Source organism: Cervus elaphus, chromosome 20 (assembly GCF_910594005.1).
Source record: "Cervus elaphus chromosome 20, mCerEla1.1, whole genome shotgun sequence".
NCBI classification, from domain to species: Eukaryota; Metazoa; Chordata; class Mammalia; order Artiodactyla; family Cervidae; genus Cervus; species Cervus elaphus.
This window is the reverse complement of record NC_057834.1, coordinates 125148036-125164509: the sequence shown is the minus strand read 5'-3', so window position 1 is coordinate 125164509 and position 16474 is coordinate 125148036. Positions and strand designations below refer to the sequence as shown.

Here is a 16474-nt window from a genome sequence, read left to right as displayed (position 1 = left end):
TTCTGAGAAAACATCATGATTTTTGTGTCAAGTGGAAGAGCAAGCTTGACTTAATCTCAGACAAAACAAATCATCCCATCTGAGTAAAAACCAAGGGATAAGACATAATAAACTTGAAAACTATGTTTAACCATATAGAGATTTTATCTTTAAAGATTTCTGACAAGGTTCTTAATTTGCACAAAACTAAAATTTTGTTTAGAATCTAAACTCTGAAATTTGCAAGATATTTTTCTACTAAATTCCACTAACACTATTAAAATGTGACCATAGCAAAAGGCAAGAATGCATTACCTTCCAGAAATGACTATAAATTTGAATGACATTTAAGAAATACAAAGTGTCTAGCACAGTGCCTAACAGAACAAATTCATTAAATAATAAGTTTTCATTTCTTTCTTTCTTAGTAATAATCTCTAGTCTGGCTAAACTGTCATAAAAATATTTCTAGGTATTTAAAAAGCAAAACTTCCAACCTCTACTCACAATCTTGAAAATTGATGCTAACAATAAAAAGACATCATGGTTAGAAGAAAAGGATAACAAGTGACATAATTAGAAACGAAGAATTAAAAAAAAAAAAAAGAAAGAAACGAAGAATTTCTTAAACTCAGTCCTTGCCAAATCTTTCAACCACCCTTACCTCCAGGATGGGGTAAAAATATACTTACCACTAGGCTGCATAGTCAATAGACTACAAACTGGTCAGGGAGTTTAAAGGTTTGGGATTTACCCCTGGATCCACCAATACTTTGCTCTGACCTCTGACAAGTCAGTTTCTCTGTATGTTAATTTCTCCATCTGTAAAATGGGGATGGGAGGAAGTGGGACACTTATTACCCTGGAAAGGACTGAAACTTTACTAGTATTAACATACTGGACTACATTATAGGAAAAGTAGGACATTTACATATAATATTTTTGCTTATTCAAATATCTCAGGGTTGGAGAGTACCTTACGGTAAGTACCACAGGTTAAATTTAATTAAGCCTCAATCTTCACAGAAATAAAAAATACAATATTCACCAAATTTGGTCCCACGCAAACATCAAATTTCCAACTAATCAGGGTAAACTAGAAAATAAAAAGATACTAAAACCACATCAGGATGGTGTTATAAACTAAACTATGCTTCCCACTCCAAGTGATATGTTGAAGTCCTAATCCTCCGATGTGACTTTATTTGCAGATAGGACTTTTACGAGCTTGTTGTTGTTCAGTATCTCAGCTATGTCTGACTCTGCGACCCCTTGGACTGAATGAAGCATGCCAGGCTTCCCTATCTTTCACTATCTCCTGAAATTTGTTCAAATTCAAGTCCATTGAGTCAGTGATGACATCCAACCATCTCATCCTCTGTCATCCTCTTCTCCTCCTGCCTTCAATTTTTCCCAGCATCAGGGCCTTTCCCAATGAGTCAGTTCTTTGCTTCAGGTACCCAAAGTATTGGCGCTTCAGCTTCAGCATCAGTCCTTCCAATGAACACTCAGGACTGATTTCCTTTAGGATTGACTGGTTTGATCTTCTTGCTGTCCAAGGACCCTCAAGAGTCTTCAGCACCACAGTTCAAAAGCATCAATTCTTCAGCACTAAGCCTTCTTTATGGTCCAACTCTCACATCCATACATGACTATTTGAAAAAGCATAGCTCTGACTAGTTGGACTTTTGATAGCAAAGCAATGTCTCTGCTTTTTAATACACTGTCTAGGTTTGTCACAGATTTTCTTCCAAGGAGCAAGTATCTTTTAGTTTCATGGATGCAGTCACCAGCCACAGTGATTTTGGAATCCAAGAAAATAAAGCCTGTCGCTATATCCTCTGTTTCTCCATGTATTTGCCATGAAGTGAAGGCACCGAATGCCATATTAGTTTTTAGAATGTTGAGTTTTAAGCCAGCCTTTTCACTCTCCTCTTTCACCTTCATCAAGTGGCTCCTTAGTTCCTCTTCACTTTCTACCATTCAGTCAGTTCAGTCGCTCAGTCGTGTCCGACTCTTTGCGACCCCATGAATCGCAGCTCGCCAGGCCTCCCTGTCCATCACCAACTTCCGGAGTTTACCCAAACTCATGTCCACCGAGTCGGTGATGCCATCCAGCCATTTCATCCTCTGTCATCCCCTTCTCCTCCTGCACCGAATCCCTCCTAGCATCAGGGTCTTTTCCAGTGAGTCAACTCTTCACATGAGGTGGCCAAAGTATTGGAGTTTCAGTTTCAGCATCAGTCCTTCCAATGAACACCCAGGATTGATCTCCTTTAGGATGGACTGGTTGGATCTCCTTGCAGTCCAAGGGACTCTCAAGAGTCTTCTCCAAGGCCACAGTTCAAAAGCATCAATTTTTCAGCGCTCAGCTTTCTTCACAGTCCAGCTCTCACATCCATACATGACCACTGGAAAAACCATAGCCTTGACTAGACGGACTTCTGTTGGCAAAGTAAGGTCTCTGCTTTTTAATATGCTGTCTAGGTTGGTCACAACTTTCCTTCCAAGGAGTAAGCGTCTTTTAATTTCACAGCTGCAATCACTATCTGCAGTGATTTTGGAGCCCCCAAAAATAAAGTCTGACACTGTTTCCACTGTTTCCCCATCTATTTCCCATGAAGTGATGGGACCAGAAGCCATGATCTTAGTTTTCTAAACTTTGAGCTTTAAGCCAACTTTTGCACTCTCTTCTTTCACTTTCATCAAGAGGCTTTTTAGTTCCTCTTCACTTTCTACCATTAGGGTGGTGTCATCTGCATATCTGAGGTTATTTATATCTGAGGTCAGGATATTGATATCGAACAATCTTGATTCCAGATTGTGCTTCATCCAGCCCCTAATTTTGCCTGATGTACTGTGCATATAAGTTAAATAAGCAGGGTGACAATATACAACCTTGAGGTACTCCTTTCACAACTTTGAACCAGTTCGTTGTTCCATGTCCAGTTCTAACTTTTCTGCTTCTTGACCTGCAGAAAGATTTCTCAGGAGGCAGGCAAGGTGGTCTGGTATTCCCAACTCTTTAAGAATTTTCCACAGTTTGTCGTGATCCATACAGTCAAAGGCTTTAGTGCAGTCAATGAAGCTGAAATTTTCCGGAATTCTCTTGCTTTTTCTATGATCCAACGGATGTTGGCAATTTGATCTCTGGTTCCTCTGCCTTTTCTAAATCCAGTTTGAACATCTGGAAGTTCTTGGTTCACATATTGTTGAAGCCTAGCTTGAAGGATTTTGAGCATTACCTTGTTAGCGTATGAAATGAGCATAACTGTGTGGTAGTTTGAACATTCTTTGGGATTGCCTTTCTTTGGGATTGGAATGAAAACTGACATTTTCTAGTCCTGTGGCCACTGATGAGTTTTCCAAATTTGCTGGCACATTGAGTGCAGCTCTTTAACAGCATCATCTTTTAAGATTTGAAATAGCTCAGCTGGAATTCCATCACCTTCACTAGCTTTGTTGTGATGCTTCCTAAGGCCCATTTGACTTCACACTCTAGAATGTCTGGTTCTAGGTGAGTGATCACACCATCATGGCTATCTGTGTCATTAAGACCTTTTTTGTACAGTTCTTCCATGTATTCTTGCCACTTAGACTTAATATCTTCTGTTTTTGTTAGGTCCATATTTCTTCTGTCCTTTACTGTGCCCATCTTTGCATGAAACGTTCCCTTGGTAGCTTTAATTTTCTCAAAGAAATCTCTAGTCTTTCCCATCCTATTGTTTCCTCTCTTTCTGTGCACTGCTCATTTATGAAGGGTGTTTGCTATGACCAGTGCATTCTCTTGGCAAATACTCTGTTAACCTTTGTGCTGCTTCATTTTGTACTCCAAGGCCAAACTTGCCTGTTACTCCTTAACTTCCTACTTTTGCATTCCAGTCCCCTATGATGAAAGGACATCTTTTTTTGGTGTTAGTTCTAGAAAGTCTTGCAGGTCTTCTTGGACTGTTCAACTTCATCTTCTTTGGCATTACTGGTTGGGGCATAGACCTGGATTACTGTGATGCTGAATGGTCTGCCTCGGAAACAACCAAGATCATTCTGTCACTTTTGAGATTGCACCCTAGTACTGCATTTCAGAGTCTTCTGCTGACTATGAGGGCTACTCCATTTCTTCAAAGGGATTCTCGCCCATAGTGGTAGATATACTGGTCATCTGAATTAAATTGCCCATTCTCATCCATTTTAGTTCACTGATTCCTAAAATGTTGATGTTCACACTTGCCATCTCATGTTTCACCACTTCCAATTTACCTCGATTCATGGACCTATGATTCCAGGTTCCTATGCAATATTGTTTTTTACAGCATTGGACTTTACTTTCACCACCTGACATCCACAACTGGGTATCATTTCCTCTTTGGTTCAGCCTCTTCATTCCTTCTGGAGCTATTGCTCCACTCTTCAATAGAATATTGGACACCTACCGACCTGAGGGGTCCCATCTTTCAGTGTCATGTCTTTATGCCTTTTCATACTGTCTATGGGGTCTCAAGGTAAGAACGCTGAGTGGTTTGCCATTTCCTTCTCCAGTGGACCACATTTTGTCAGAGCTCTTCATCATGACCCAGCTGTCTTGGGTGGCCCTACATGGCATCGTTTAGAGTTTCACTGAGTTACACGAGGCTGTGATCCATGTGATCATTTCAGTTAGTTTTCTGTGACTGTGTCTCCCATTCTGTCTGCCCTCTGATGGATGAGGATAGGAAGCTGGTGCAAACTTCCTGATGGGAGGGACTGGCTGTGGGGAAAACTGGGTCTTGCTTTGGTGGGCAGGCCATGCTCAGTAAATCTTAATCCAATTTTCTGCTGATGGGTGGGGTTGTGCTCTATCTCTGCAGTTTGGCCAGAGGCAGCCCAGTCCCAGAGTCTGCAGTCTCTATGGTAGGGTATAGACTTTATGGTAGGAGTAGTGGTGACCTCCTACAAGAGGATTTATACCAGCACACTACACCTCCTGGGACTGCTGCTCTCAGTCTTCCTGACCCCGTGGCAGGCCAATGTCCACCCACGTCTCCACCAAAGACTCCCAAAAACTCACAGGACTGGTGTCCTAATGAAAAGGAAGAGATACCAGGGACTGATTGGTATCTCTCTCTCTCTCTCAATCCAACTCCACCCCTCCACCAACACATACAGAGAAAAAGGCCAGGTGAGCACACAGTCAGAAGGTATTCTGTCTATAAGCTGAGGGAAGCCTCACTGTAAACCAACCCCACCAGCATCTTGATCTTGGACGTCTAGATTCAGAAACTGTGAGAAGTAAGTGTTTGTTGTTTAAACTACCCCATTTGTGGTATTTTGTTACAGCAATCCAAACACACGAATACACATGGTCATAGGACAAATGAAGCTATAGAAGTTCTTTGAGAGTACCTCATATAACACTACTTTGTTTTCAAGTTGTCTTAAAGAATCTTCATCCTTCCTTTTACTACAGTTGGATTGATGGGAAAATAGAGCATAACAAAATAAAAACAACAATTAAAACAAACTGGAAGTTAAAATTTTATCCTCTTTTGAATCTCAAGACTATTTTCTCTTAACGATTTTAGGCAAGTTGTTAACTCCATTGAGTCTGCTTTCTAAAAAAAAAATCAGTAAAATAGGGATGATCATCCCAGTGCTACTTGTTTCACTAGGTTGTGAAGAGCAAATAAAAACTAGGCTTTAAACGTGCATAATAAAGATAATAGGGATTATTAAAGGAAAACTTGCTGTTTTCTACCTTTCTCAGGGGGAAAACTCAGATCCTGACTAACATAATGTATATACTTACAAAAAGGACATAGGATATTAGAATTTCCTATTACTAGTTAGCCCCTATGGATTCTCATATTCACCACTGAATATCTGCTAAAGTTACCTTTTTTAATTGGAGGATAATAGCTATACAGTGTTGCACTGGTTTCTGCGGTACAATGAAGTAAATCAGCTATTGTTGTTCAGTCGCCCAGTCCTATTGGACTCTTTGCGACCCCATGAACTAAAGCACTCCAGGCCTCTCTGGAACAAAATCAGCTATATGTATACATGTATCTCCTCTCTCTTAGACTTCCCTCCCACCTCCCCATCCCACTCATCTACATCATCAGAGCACTGAGTTGAGCTTCCTATGTTACACAACAGGGTCCCACTAGCGATGTATTTCTACATGTGTTCGTGCCATCCTTCCCCTCCCCTCCTGTGTCCACATGTCCATTCTCTACATCTGGCTCTATTCCTGCCCTGCAAATAGGTTCATCTGTACCATTTTTCTAGATTCTACATATACGCATTAATATATGATATCTGTTTTTCTCTTTTCTGACTGACTTCACCCTGTATGACAACTCTGTCCTTTCTCCCCTTGGCTTCCTCTTACTGTACACTGGGATCTTTAAAAATTATGGTAATGCACTCTTCTCAGGAGAAGTAAAAGTGCCTGTATTTATTCCAAAAGATATTTAACGACACTAGGGCTGGGGAAAGAAGAGTAACTCGAATCCTTAAAATGGATGTCTGGAGCCCTGAAATAGGGATGGCAACCCCTATTAAGAGGGCAATCTGTGAACATCCTAGAAAATACACCCTCTTTGATTTCTAAGCAAAGAGCACAACAGCACATTCTAGTAGTATCCAAAGTAATGCTGTCCAATAGGACTTCCTATGATAATGGAAATGTTCTATATCTGTGTCATCCAATGGATAACCACTAGCCACACAGGGCTATTCAGCATTTGAAATGTGGCTGGTGTGACTGAAGAGTTGCATTTTTAATTATACTTAACTCCTCTTAAATTTAAATAGACATATGCAGCCAGTGGCTACTGTACTGGGTAGTGTAAATCTTCAGAATGTAAAGACTCTGGTATTTTGGGAAACCCTTGAGGGGAGGATAATACATAACAGAAAAATCTACAAAGCTATGGAAGCATCTTTTCAAAATGTAATAAAACAATCACAAAGGTTCATCCCCTAAAGCAAGGAAAAGTTGAAACCATTCTTCACATATTAAGGAGAAATTCAGTTATAAATTATTACTGTATATTTACAATAGCAATACTGTAATAATTATTAACATTATATAGCTTAAAATAATATTTTAAGTGTTTACTCTGCACCAGGTATTGTGCTAAGTATTTCAATAACATCATCTGTTGTATCCTCTCTGGTATATTATTTAGTCTGGTATCATTACCCCTTTATATTAATGAGGAAATAATATTCAGAGAGGTTGAATAAATTTCTAAAAGGTTACGGTCAGTAGAAAGGCCATGATCTGAACCTAAACTATGTTCTTAACTACACTGCCTTCTCCTCAAAAAACAAAAACAAAAAAGGTAACAAAAAAATAAATCTTACTTTTGTTTCTGACATAAAGTAGCCCAGCTTGGACAGTCTTCCCATTTTACTATAGTAAAAACTGAAGAACTGGTGCTTATTAGCTTGATCTGGATGCTAAATAATCTGAGACACAGTCTGGGATTTAATGATGCAAAACTAGATTGAATGGAGGATGTTCACAGATACCGTATTTCAAATACTCACAGAGCTTGGAAAATACAAAACAAGTAATGCAGGTTTATACGCACATACCAGTGAGACAGCAGGGATAGGCGGGAAGGAAAGAAGCGAGCAGGGAAGGAAAGATGTTTCCCTCAGAAACGGAAACTGGAAAATAGAAAAATCACAGGTACTTCTGAAAATACATTAAGACACAGGACTCCTTTAGCAGTGAAAGCAACCATGGTTTTAATAAACCAGAAAGAAACCTATGCTGATAAGTAGAGATCAAAACAGAAAAGCTGGAAGCAGAACACCTGTCCCACTGTGGTCATGGAGGACAAGCTACAGGGGAGGCAGGAGATGGAAAAGGGACTGGTCTGGAATGTGCCATTGATCAGCCACTCCTTCTAATTAGCAAGTACTCCTAGGGCCTCTCAGTTGATTCTCTGCCTCCAGCTCTCCCTCATTTACCTCTATTTCATTCGGAGTTAAGTGTAAAGAGACAGTATTATTCCTCTGGGATATCTGTCAGAAAACGGGGGAGGGGAAGCAAGCTAGGCAATCCCTTCCTCCAAGAGCCATAAATTCTGTCTTGTACATGTAGCAGATGTGAACAAAGAAAATGAAACAGATCTCTTCTTGGCAATCAGCCCTACCCCCACTCCATCTTTTGCAATTATATATCTGCACGTGCACACAGACAGAATCCCAGAGAACATCAATATTTCCTTTAACAAGCAAAGCAGCTAGCAATGAATGGCTAATGAAAATGCAGAAAAGCCATAACTCCTTTTGTCTTATAGGCAGTCCTAGTAGACTTCAACTATATATAATGTTTACCCTTTCCAGAGCCTTATGGACGTGTGAGCCAGGGCACAGAAGAAGCTAACACTTTTTAAAATGCTTCCAACTCATGTTTCTTGAACACTGAAGAAATTTAGTGATACCAACAGTGCCACATCATACTTTCTGGCAGACATAAACAGACCTGATATTATGAAATAACTAATGTACAACCATCATCATCATTCTAGTCTGTATTGTGAATGAAGCAGATGACTGTATTGGACGGTCTACTCTACTAGTCAGAATACTCGAGAGGACTCTACCTGAGTTTTATCTTCAAATCTGAATGAGACAGAGGCATATAATCTCATTTAAAGGAAAACAAGGATAGTGAGGGTTTAAAAAACTGAGGAGATTTACCAGAAGAGAAGACTCAGGGGGAGCAGGAAAGCTTTTTGCAAATATCTGGAGTGTTCTCATGAAGATAAGAGATTTGCTTTGCTTGTTTAACATCTGTGGGTGGAAGCTATGGGCAGATAGGCTTCGGCTCACTACCAGGAAGAATTTTCTGACAGTTGGAGGTATCCAACAGTGGGATGCACTCTCTGGGAGGGAAAGGTCTGAATTTGCTATCATTGTGGGTATAGAAGTAGAGGTAAGATAACCTCTTGGTAGAAATACTAAATCATAAGAAGGAAGAGGGAGGCTGGAGTAGGTAACCTTTAGAGGTCTTGCCTAAATCTGAGAGTCTATAATTTTATGGGAGTATGGGCCTCCTGCTTTCATCATTACAACACTGTGCAACTTAAGGTTTGCAGCATGGACAATGTACATTATTTGCAACACCAACTTTCTCTCTGAAAGCTTACAGAAGAGTGACAGAGGGCCAGAAGATATAATAATATCATTATCATGATCTTATTTCCCTTCTGCAACTTCATCTACCACATACTATCATTGTGGTGGACACTTTACATAGTTTATCCAGCTAGGTTATTGTGAGACTCTGAGCTCACACTGAACCAAACACTGTCTTTGGTTTTTACTTTGCTCATTTGGAAAATGAAGGGGTTAAACTTCATTATTCATGAAAGGGGACATCGAAGTCCCCTTTAATTTCCTTCATATCATGAGTCTGGGGGAAAGTAGCAGCAGGGACCTAGCTCAATTATTTCTTCCCTAGGCACCATGATTTAACCTGGCAGATACTTTGAAATATCTTCCTTCTTTGGAGTAATAAACAATGTGTGCTATCTTCACTTTACACAGTAAACACAGTCCTGAAAGGTTAAGTGTAAATAGAAATTTTAATAAAAAGTCAAGTACATTTTGTACACACCAAAATGGTTAGTTAAAAGAAGTCTTTATAAAAATAAGTGCAATGTTTGCTGCAAAGCAACTTGTTCTATGAGAAGAGCTGACTCATTGGAAAAGAACCTGATGCTGGGAAAGACTGAAGGCAAAAGGGGAAGAGGGTGGCAGAGGATGAGATGGTTAGATAGCATCACTGACTGAATGAACATAAATTTGAGCAAACTCAGAGATATAGTGGAGGACAGAGGAACCTGGCATGCTACAGTCCACAGGGTCGCCAAGAGTCAGACAAGACTTAGAGACTGAACAACAATTAGTTCTATAAATTTGGATTTTATATATTGGATTTTCTGCTATCACTTTGTCCTCCATTTAAGTGACCATGTCAAAGCTGCATTGCAGTTTTTCCCTATCTTTGGGGTGATCAGTCTGTTGGTACAAATACAAAACTACTGGTTTAAAAGCAATATTAAAAGTCATTCAATGCTTTCTCCTTCCTCTGCCTCTAACTCAACCAACCACAGCCAATGTTTGAATTTTCTAATATCTTTACGAACTCTTTGCTTACTCTTCCAGTGATGAAGACGCCACATCTCCCCATGAAGCTCCTTCCATGCTTGGCAGTGGACCTTGGCTTTAGGGATGTGATTCTCTATATTTTTCCTATCTTAACAAGCGTGAGTGAATCCCAGGACATCTCCATCAGTAACAACAGTTCCACATATAACCAAGCTTTTAATAGAGGTTCTCTCTAGAGAGCAAGACAGTAATGGGAGGGAAACTTCTTCTTTTCATTTGGCATACTTCTGTTGGTAGTTTTTTTTTTTTTTTCACTGACTATGTATTCCTTTAATACATATATGCATGTATTTTTAAAAAGTGGTCCAGGGGGTAAATCTTATTCACACTAAGGACAGGGGGTTGGAAGGGCATAAGTTCCCCTAGAGGAACAACAGAATGAGAGGGAATAATGTGACACCTCCATCAGCTTTAATATTCTTGGGTGTAGAATGGGCATTGAACTGACTGTAATATAGTTAGTACAGGAGGTTGAAGGACCCCTACTTACTTGAAAATCATGGCTAATCTCTTTCTCAACTGAGTAAGCCAGCTCTTCAGGCATTTTAAAATAGCTTTCATGTGTACAAGGAAAGTTAACTACTTCTTGGACTCATCACGGTTAAATTCAATGACTAACTGTAAAACACGTCTCACTGTGTGATGTATCTGCCTCTTTTTCCCGGTTATTCTACCTAGCTCATAGTACACTCTCCTAACTGGACCATCTGACTTCTAACATGATTCTTCTACAGTCTGTTCATCGTCTCTTCATCGTGACAGGGCAGCACCACTCCCGATTACTCAGTGTGCTGTGTGTGCTCAGCTGTCCCAGTTGCGTCCAACAATTTGCGACCTATGGACTGCAGCCCACCAGGCTCCCCTGTCCATGGGATTCTCCAGGCAGGAATATCAGAGTGGGTTACCATGCCCTTCTTCAGGGGATCTTCCTGACCCAGGGATTGAACCCATATCTCTGGGGTCTCCTGCATTGCGGGCAGGTTCTTTACCCACTGAGCCACCTGAAAGTGAAGAGTAAAAGTCGCTCAGTAGTGTCCAACTCTTTGCAACACCATGGACTATACAGTCCATGGAATTCTCCAGGCCAGAATACTGGAGTGGGTAGCCTTTCCCTACTCCAGGGGATCTCTCCAACCCAGGAATTGAACTGGGGTCTTCTGCATTGCAAGTAGATTCATTACCAATTGAGCTATCAGGGAAGCCCCAGTTACTCAGACTATTTACCTTATTCCAAGCTTCTGGGTGTTTTTACCAAATATCCCCAGATTCCCCTATTCTGTTATGAAGACCCTGCAGCCAGACTGTCTGGGTTCAAATTTGGTTCTATCGTTTACTAGTTGTTTAACCGTGGCTAAGTAACTTAACCCCCTGTGCCTCAGTCTCCTCATTGGCAAAATAAAAACAACAGTAGCAATTAGCTTATACAGTTGCAGGCAAAATAACTAGGATACACATAAAGCACATAGGAGAGTACCTGGCACAGAGTGGACAAAGTATTAATTTGTATTATTGCTTCCTTCTCCTTCATCATCATCATGATATCCTGCTACTATGTTACTACAGGCTCAGAGTGTTTACTTGACAATTTTCATTAGAAAACATAGATTTCTGTGTTTCCTCTTTCTCAATTCAAAGCATTCTTCAAAAATTTATTTTTAATTGGATGATAATTGCTTTACAATTGTGTTGGTTTCTGCCATACAACAACGTGAATCAGCCATAAGTATACATATATCCCCTCCCTCTTGAGCCTCTCTCTGAATTTAAATAATCTACTTTTTAAAAAATGATGCCAGTAAACTTGTTTGGGGAAAGAGATAGATTTACAGATATCGAGGACAGACCTGTGGTTACCAAGGGGTAAATGTAGCAGGGAGGAGGGGTCAATCAGGAGCTTGGGATTAACATACACACATACACATACTACTGTATGTTGGGTAGATAACCAACAAGGACCTACTGTACAGCACAGGGAGCGCCACTCAGCATTCAGTGATAATATATATGAGGAAATAATCTGAAAAAGAATGAATACATATATGTGTGTGGCTGAGTCACTTTGCTGTAACCTGAAGCTGGCACAGCATTGTAAATCAACTACAGTCCAATAAATTTTTTAAAAAAATTTATTGTTTACTTTTAATTGGAGGATAATGTTTTACAATATTGTGTTAGTTGCTGCCCTATATGAACATGAATCAACTATAGGTATACGCATGTCCCCTCCCATGTGAACCTCCCACCTCATCCTACCCTCTAGGCTGTCACAGAACGTAAGATTTGAGCTCCCTTCATCGTACAGAAAATTTCCACTGGCCATCTAATTTTACACATGGTAATGTACATATTTCAGTGATACTCTCTCAATTCTTCCCACCCTCTTCTTCCTACCTTCTGTCCACAAATCCATCCTCTATGTCTGCATCTCCACTGCTGTCTTGCAGATAGGTTTATCAGTACCATGAAGCACAAGTTGGAATTAAGATTGCTGGGAGAAATATCGATAACCTCAGATATGCAGATGACACAACCCTTATGGCAGAAAGTGAAGAACTAAAGAGCCTCTTGATGAAAGTGAAAGAGGAGAGTGAAAAGTTGGCTTAAAGCTAGTCATCAAGACAGTATGGTACTGGCACAAAAACAGAAATATAACCAATGGAACACGAGAGGAAGTCCAGAAATAAACCCATGCACCTATGGGTACCTTATTATTGACAAAGGAGGCAAGAATATATAATGGGGAAAAGACAGCCTCTTCAATAAATAGTGCTGGGAAAACTGGACACTTACATGTAAAAGAATGAAATTAGAACACTTCCTAACACCATACACAAAGATAAACTCAAAATGAATTAAAGACCTAAATGTAAGACCAGAAACTATAAAACTTTTAGAGGAAACCATAGGCAGAACACTCGATGACATAAATCAAAGCAAGATCCTCTATAAACCACTTTCTAGAGTAATGGAAATAAAAGCAAAAGTAAACAAGTGGGACCGACTAAACTTAAAAGCTGTTGCACAGAAAAGGACTGTCCATGGAATTCTCCAAGCCAGAATACTGGAATGGGTAGCCTTTCCCTTCTCCAGGTGATCTTCCCAACCCAGAGATCAAACCCAGGTCTCCAGCATTGCCGGCAGATTCTTTACTAGCTGAGCTACAAGGGAAGTCCAAGAACACTGGTGTGGGTAGCCTATCCCTTCTCCAGGGGATCTTCCTGACCCAGGAGTTGAACCAGGGTCTCCAGCATTGCAGACCAATTCTTCACTAACTGAGCTATCAGGGAAGCCCTAAAAAAAACTATAAGCAAGGTGAAAAGACAACCCTCAGAATAGGAGAAAATAATAGCAAGTGAAACAACTTACAAAAGATTAATTTCCAAAATATACAAGCAGCTCATACAACTCAATACCAGAAAAGCAAACAACCAAATCAAAAAGTGGGAAAAAGACCTAAACAGACACTTTTTCAAAGAAGACGTACAGATGGCTAACAAACACATGAAAAGATGCTCAAGATCACTCATTATTAGAGAAATGCAAATCAAAACTACAATGAGATATCACCTCACACCAGTCAGAATGGCCCATCATCAAAAAGTCGACAAACAATAAATGCTGGGGAGGGTGTGGAGAAAAGGGAATGTTCTTACACTGTTGGTGGGAATGTAAATTGATACAGTCACTATGGAAGACGGTACAGAGATTCCTTAAAAAACTAGGAATAAAACCACCATATGACCCAGCAATCCCACTCCTAGGCATATACTCTGAGGAAACCAAAATTGAAAAAGACACATGTATCCCATTGTTCACTGCAGCACTATTTACAATAGCTAGAACATGGAAGCAACCTAGATGTCCATCGACAGATGAGTGGATAAAGAAGCTGTACATACACACAATGGAGTATTACTCAGCCATAAAAAGGAACACCTTTGAGTCAGTTCTAATGAGGTGGACGAACCTAGAACCTATTATACAGAGTGAAGTGAGTCAGAAAGAGAAAGATAAATACCGTATTCTAATGCATATATACAGAATCTAGAAAAATGGTACTGAAGAATTTATTTACAGGGCAGCAATGAAGAAACAGAAATAGAGAATAGACTTATGGACATGGGGAGAGGGGAGAAGAGGGTGACACGTATGCAAAGAGTAACATGGAAACTTACATTACCATATGTAAAATAGATAAACAAAGGAATTTGCTGTATGGCTCAGGAAACTCAAACAGCAACTCTGTATCAACCTAGAGGGGTGGGCTGGGGAAGGAGATGGGAGGGAGGTTCAAAAGGGAGGGGATATATGTATACCTATGGCTGATTCATGTTGGGGTTTGACAGAAAACAACAAAATTCTGTAAAGCAATTATCCTTCAAATAAAAAATAAATAAATTTTAAAAAAAGAAAACTAAGATCATGGCATCTGGTCCCACCACTTCGTGGCAAATAGATGAGGAAACAATGGAAACAGTTCAGTTCAGTTCAGTCGCTCAGTTGTGTATGACTCTTTGCGACCCCATGAACCACAGCTCGCCAGGCCTCCCTGTCCATCACCAACTCCTGGAGTCCACCCAAACCCATGTCCATTGAGTCGGTGATGCCATCCAACCATCTCATCCTCTGTTGTCCCCTTCTCCTCCTGCTCTCAATCCTTCCCAGCATCAGGGTCTTTTCAAATGAGTCAGCTCTTGGCATCAGGTGGCCAAAGTATCGGAGTTTCAGCTTCAACATCAGTCCTTCCAATGAACACCCAGGACTGATCTCCTTTAGGATGGACTGGTTGGATTTCCTTGCAGTCCAAGGGACTCTCAAGAGTCTTCTCCAATACCACAGTTCAAAAGCATCAATTCTTCAGTGCTCAGCTTTCTTTATAGCCCAAGTCTCACATCCATACATGACCACTGGAAAAATCATAGCCTTGACTAGACGGACCTTCGTTGGCAAAGTAATGTCTCTGCTTCTTAATATGCTGTCCAGGTTGGTCATAACTTTCCTTTCAAGGAGCAAGCGTCTTTTAATTTCATGGCTGCAATCACCATCTGCAGTGATTTTGGAGCCCCCCCAAATAAAGTCAGCCACTGTTTCCACTTTTTCCCCATTTATTTGCTGTGGAAACAGTGAGAGACTTTATTTTGCGGGGTTCCAAAATCACTGCAGATGATGACTGCTGCCAAGAAATTAAAAGACGCCTGTTCCTTGGAAGAAAAGCTATGACCAACCTAGACAGCATATTAAGAAGCAGAGACATTACTTTGCCAACAAAGGTCCATCTAGTAAAGTTATGGTTTTTCCAGTAGTCATGTATGGATGTGAGAGTTGGACTATAAAGAAAGCTGAGCGCCAAAGAATTGATGCTTTTGAACTGTGGTATTGGAGAAGACTTGAGAGTTCCTCGGACTGAAGACTTGAGAGTTCCTCGGACTGCAAGGAGATCCAACCAGTCCATCCTAAAGGAAATCAGTCCCAGACATTTATTGGAAGGACTGATGCTGAAGCCGCAACTCCAATACTTTGGTCACCTGATGGGAAGAACTGACTGGCTGGAAAAGACCCTGACACTGGGAAAGATTGAAGGCAGGAGGAGCAGGGGATGTCAGAAGATGAGGTGGTTGCATGACATCACCGACTTGATGGACATGACTTTGAGCAGGCTCCAGGAGTTGGTGGTGGACAGGGAGGCCTGGTGTGCTGCAGTCCATGGGGTTGCAGTCGGACACAACTGAGCGGCTGAACTGAACTATGTGTTAATATACGATATTTGTCTCTCTCTATGACAGAATTCACTCTGTAGAATAGGCTCTAGGTTCATCCACCTCATTAGAACTGACTCAAATGTGTTCCTTTTTATGGCCAAGTAATATTCCACTGTGTATATATACCACTGCTTTCTTGTCCATTCAACTGTTGATGGACATCTAGGTTACTTCCATGTCTTAGTTATTTAACTAGTGCTTTGATGAACACTGGGGTACATGTGTCTTTTTTGATTATGGTTTCCTCAAGATATATGCTCCGTAGTAGGATCGTTGGGTCACATCATAATTTTAGTTCTAGTTTTTTAAGGAATCTCCATACTGTTTTCCATAGTGGCTATGTCAATTTGCATTTCCACCAACAGCGCAAGAGGGTTCCCTTTTCTCCACATTCTCTTCAGCATTTATTGTTTGTAGATTTTTTGATGATGGCCATTCAGATCGATGTGAGGTGATACCTCACTGCAGTTTTGATTTGCATTCCTCTAATTATGAGTGATGTTGTGCATTTTTTCTTGTGTTTATTAGCCATCTTTATGTCTTCTTTGGAGAAATGTCTGTTCAGA

The 16474-nt window shown here is 40.4% G+C and overlaps 1 protein-coding gene across 11 annotated transcripts in view; it reads right to left on the bottom strand.

Moving 5' to 3' along the window:
• Positions 1–16474, bottom strand: part of SCMH1 (Scm polycomb group protein homolog 1) — a 208562-nt gene that overhangs the window by 134141 nt on the left and 57947 nt on the right. For 4 of the 11 annotated variants that reach the window (XM_043878671.1, XM_043878677.1, XM_043878670.1 and 1 more), the window contains one exon: positions 672–801. The exons of the other annotated variants lie outside the window; for them this stretch is intronic. In XM_043878671.1, coding sequence (XP_043734606.1) covers positions 672–684 — 13 coding nt within the window. In that variant the 5' untranslated portion in view covers positions 685–801. The remainder of the gene's footprint in view (positions 1–671; positions 802–16474) is intronic. 11 annotated transcript variants of the gene reach the window in all.